Source organism: Geospiza fortis, unplaced genomic scaffold, assembly GCF_000277835.1.
Source record: "Geospiza fortis unplaced genomic scaffold, GeoFor_1.0 C13679408, whole genome shotgun sequence".
Lineage (NCBI taxonomy): Eukaryota > Metazoa > Chordata > Aves > Passeriformes > Thraupidae > Geospiza > Geospiza fortis.
The window spans coordinates 1-2,002 of NW_005058204.1; the positions used below are offsets into that span (position 1 = coordinate 1).

General features: G+C 37.1%; 1 protein-coding gene across 1 annotated transcript; it reads right to left on the minus strand.

Moving 5' to 3' along the window:
* Positions 1-783: 783 nt before the first annotated feature.
* Positions 784-1,555, minus strand: LOC115949403 (E3 ubiquitin-protein ligase UBR3-like; the record flags this gene model as incomplete). Its single annotated transcript, XM_031065921.1, has 3 exons — positions 784-873; positions 962-1,027; positions 1,469-1,555. Coding segments are annotated over 3 exons (243 nt in total), but the record flags the coding sequence as incomplete, so codon positions are not given.
* Positions 1,556-2,002: the final 447 nt, after the last annotated feature.

The following is a 2,002-nucleotide window of genomic DNA, read 5'->3' on the forward strand; positions in this document are numbered from 1 at the left end:
CAGAGCCTTCTCTTCTCCAGGGTGAACGACAATTCTCTCAGTCTGTCTTCACAACAGAGGTGCTCCAGCCCTCTCATCATTTTATTCACTATCATTACACATATACATGCATGCATACTACAATTTTATAGATTTTTTTATACTAATTGACTTCTGGAGAGTAAGAGATAAAAAGAACCACTGCATGTTTATGAAACAGATACCATACTTTCATATGATTGCCTATTTCAGACAACGAAAGTAATCAAAGACAAATGACATGATTTATACATGTAGTTATTCCTTAAAATCTTGAAACTAACTCAAAATGAAGGTATTGTAGTACCAAAATGAACCAAAAGTTAAGGTATCACGATTAAAAAGGGATTAGATCTAAAAGCAGTGATTACAAATACTACTCACTGCCACTTATGCACAAGTCCAAATTTGCAAACAAAAATGTTGTGCATCCATTCTGGAACTCACTCTCAATTTAAAATACAAAAGATTTCGGTTTCTTGTCAACCTGCACTCCATTCTGTTCACATTACAATTCTATGTTTTCAGAGGATTGGTCCACCCTACCATTTTTGAAGAGCTATAGTGAATACTATTATTACGTGCTTCTCAGAGTATGATAACTAATGCCCTATTTTTAATTTTGGAAAGAGGAAGGGAAAAAGAAAAGATGTTACCCTAGCTACTTAGTTTTAATATTGTAGTTATTATTGTCACATAGGGCTTATTTTTTCATTCCACAATTAAGACATACTTCCTCTTGTTAAGTTAGAAGTCTGCCCGTACCTGAATCTGAAGTGGGTGAATCATGAGTTTCATCAGCATCTCCTGGTCTGGCAGGATAGTATCCAGATCTAGTTCTTGGCATTTAACAGCCTAGAAACAAAAGCATGCATATGCTGTGTTGAATGATTACATTCAGCAGGGAATTTCCATCTTCTGTGAAACTACAACATGTGCTTACCTTACTTAAAAACATGGCAAAGTAACGGTGCAGTGGCAAATGAAAAGTAACTTGGTTAGGTGCTGGCTGAAAGTAAAATAGAGGTATTTAATATAATATATTGGAAAAAACAAACAAATATCTTTGGCACAAACACCAAGAACAGTATTTTATATGTCTTCATTTGATAGACTTACTTTCCACTAACATAGCAGTATTTCATTCCCCTGTCTTTCTGATTATTCAGATGTTTCGCTCAGACAGGGAAAGCAGTGCTTTTAAAACTCACAGCTTAAGCTTGCACCAGCAAATCTAAATCACCAAGACTACAGAAAAAAAAGGGTCCTAGGACATAACATTTTAAGTATTAACTACAAACTCTAATTTCAGCAAGGCAATCCTTTTTTGATCACTAGCTTGAATAGTCACTTAAATTAAGGAGATGGGGCTGGGTGTAGGGAGTGTATCACCTTTTAAATTTAATCAGATTTTCACAGTCCTTTGCTTAAATTCACTAAGGATATTTACCTCATCTACAAAGTTGATAGCATCAAACCAGTCTTGAAGTGCTTCAAGGCAGTATCTGACAACATTGCGTGTGTATTCTTGTGTTTCCTGCAGTTAAGAGAAACCAGCACACTTATATGAGCCAACAGTTTTGAGTGCCATTGTTTTCCTACTACAAATAAATACAATTATTTCAAGAATATTTTTACAGTACACAGAATCACCGAGGTTAGAAAAGACCTCCAAGATCATGGACTGAACAATACGTTGACTAAACCACAGCACTAAGTGCCAGGTCCAGCTGTTTCTTGAACACTTTCAGGGATTGGGACTCCACTCCACTACTCCTGGATAGCCCACTCCAATGCTTAACCACTCTTTTCATGAAGAAATTCTTCCTGTTACCCAACCTGAATCTCCTCTGCTGCAGCTTGATGCCATATTCTCTGGTCCTTTTGCTGGTTACCTGTCAGGAGAGGCAAACTCCCACCTGGCTACACCCTCCTTACAGGGTATTACAGAGAATGGTAAGGTCACCTCTGAGCCTTCTCTTCT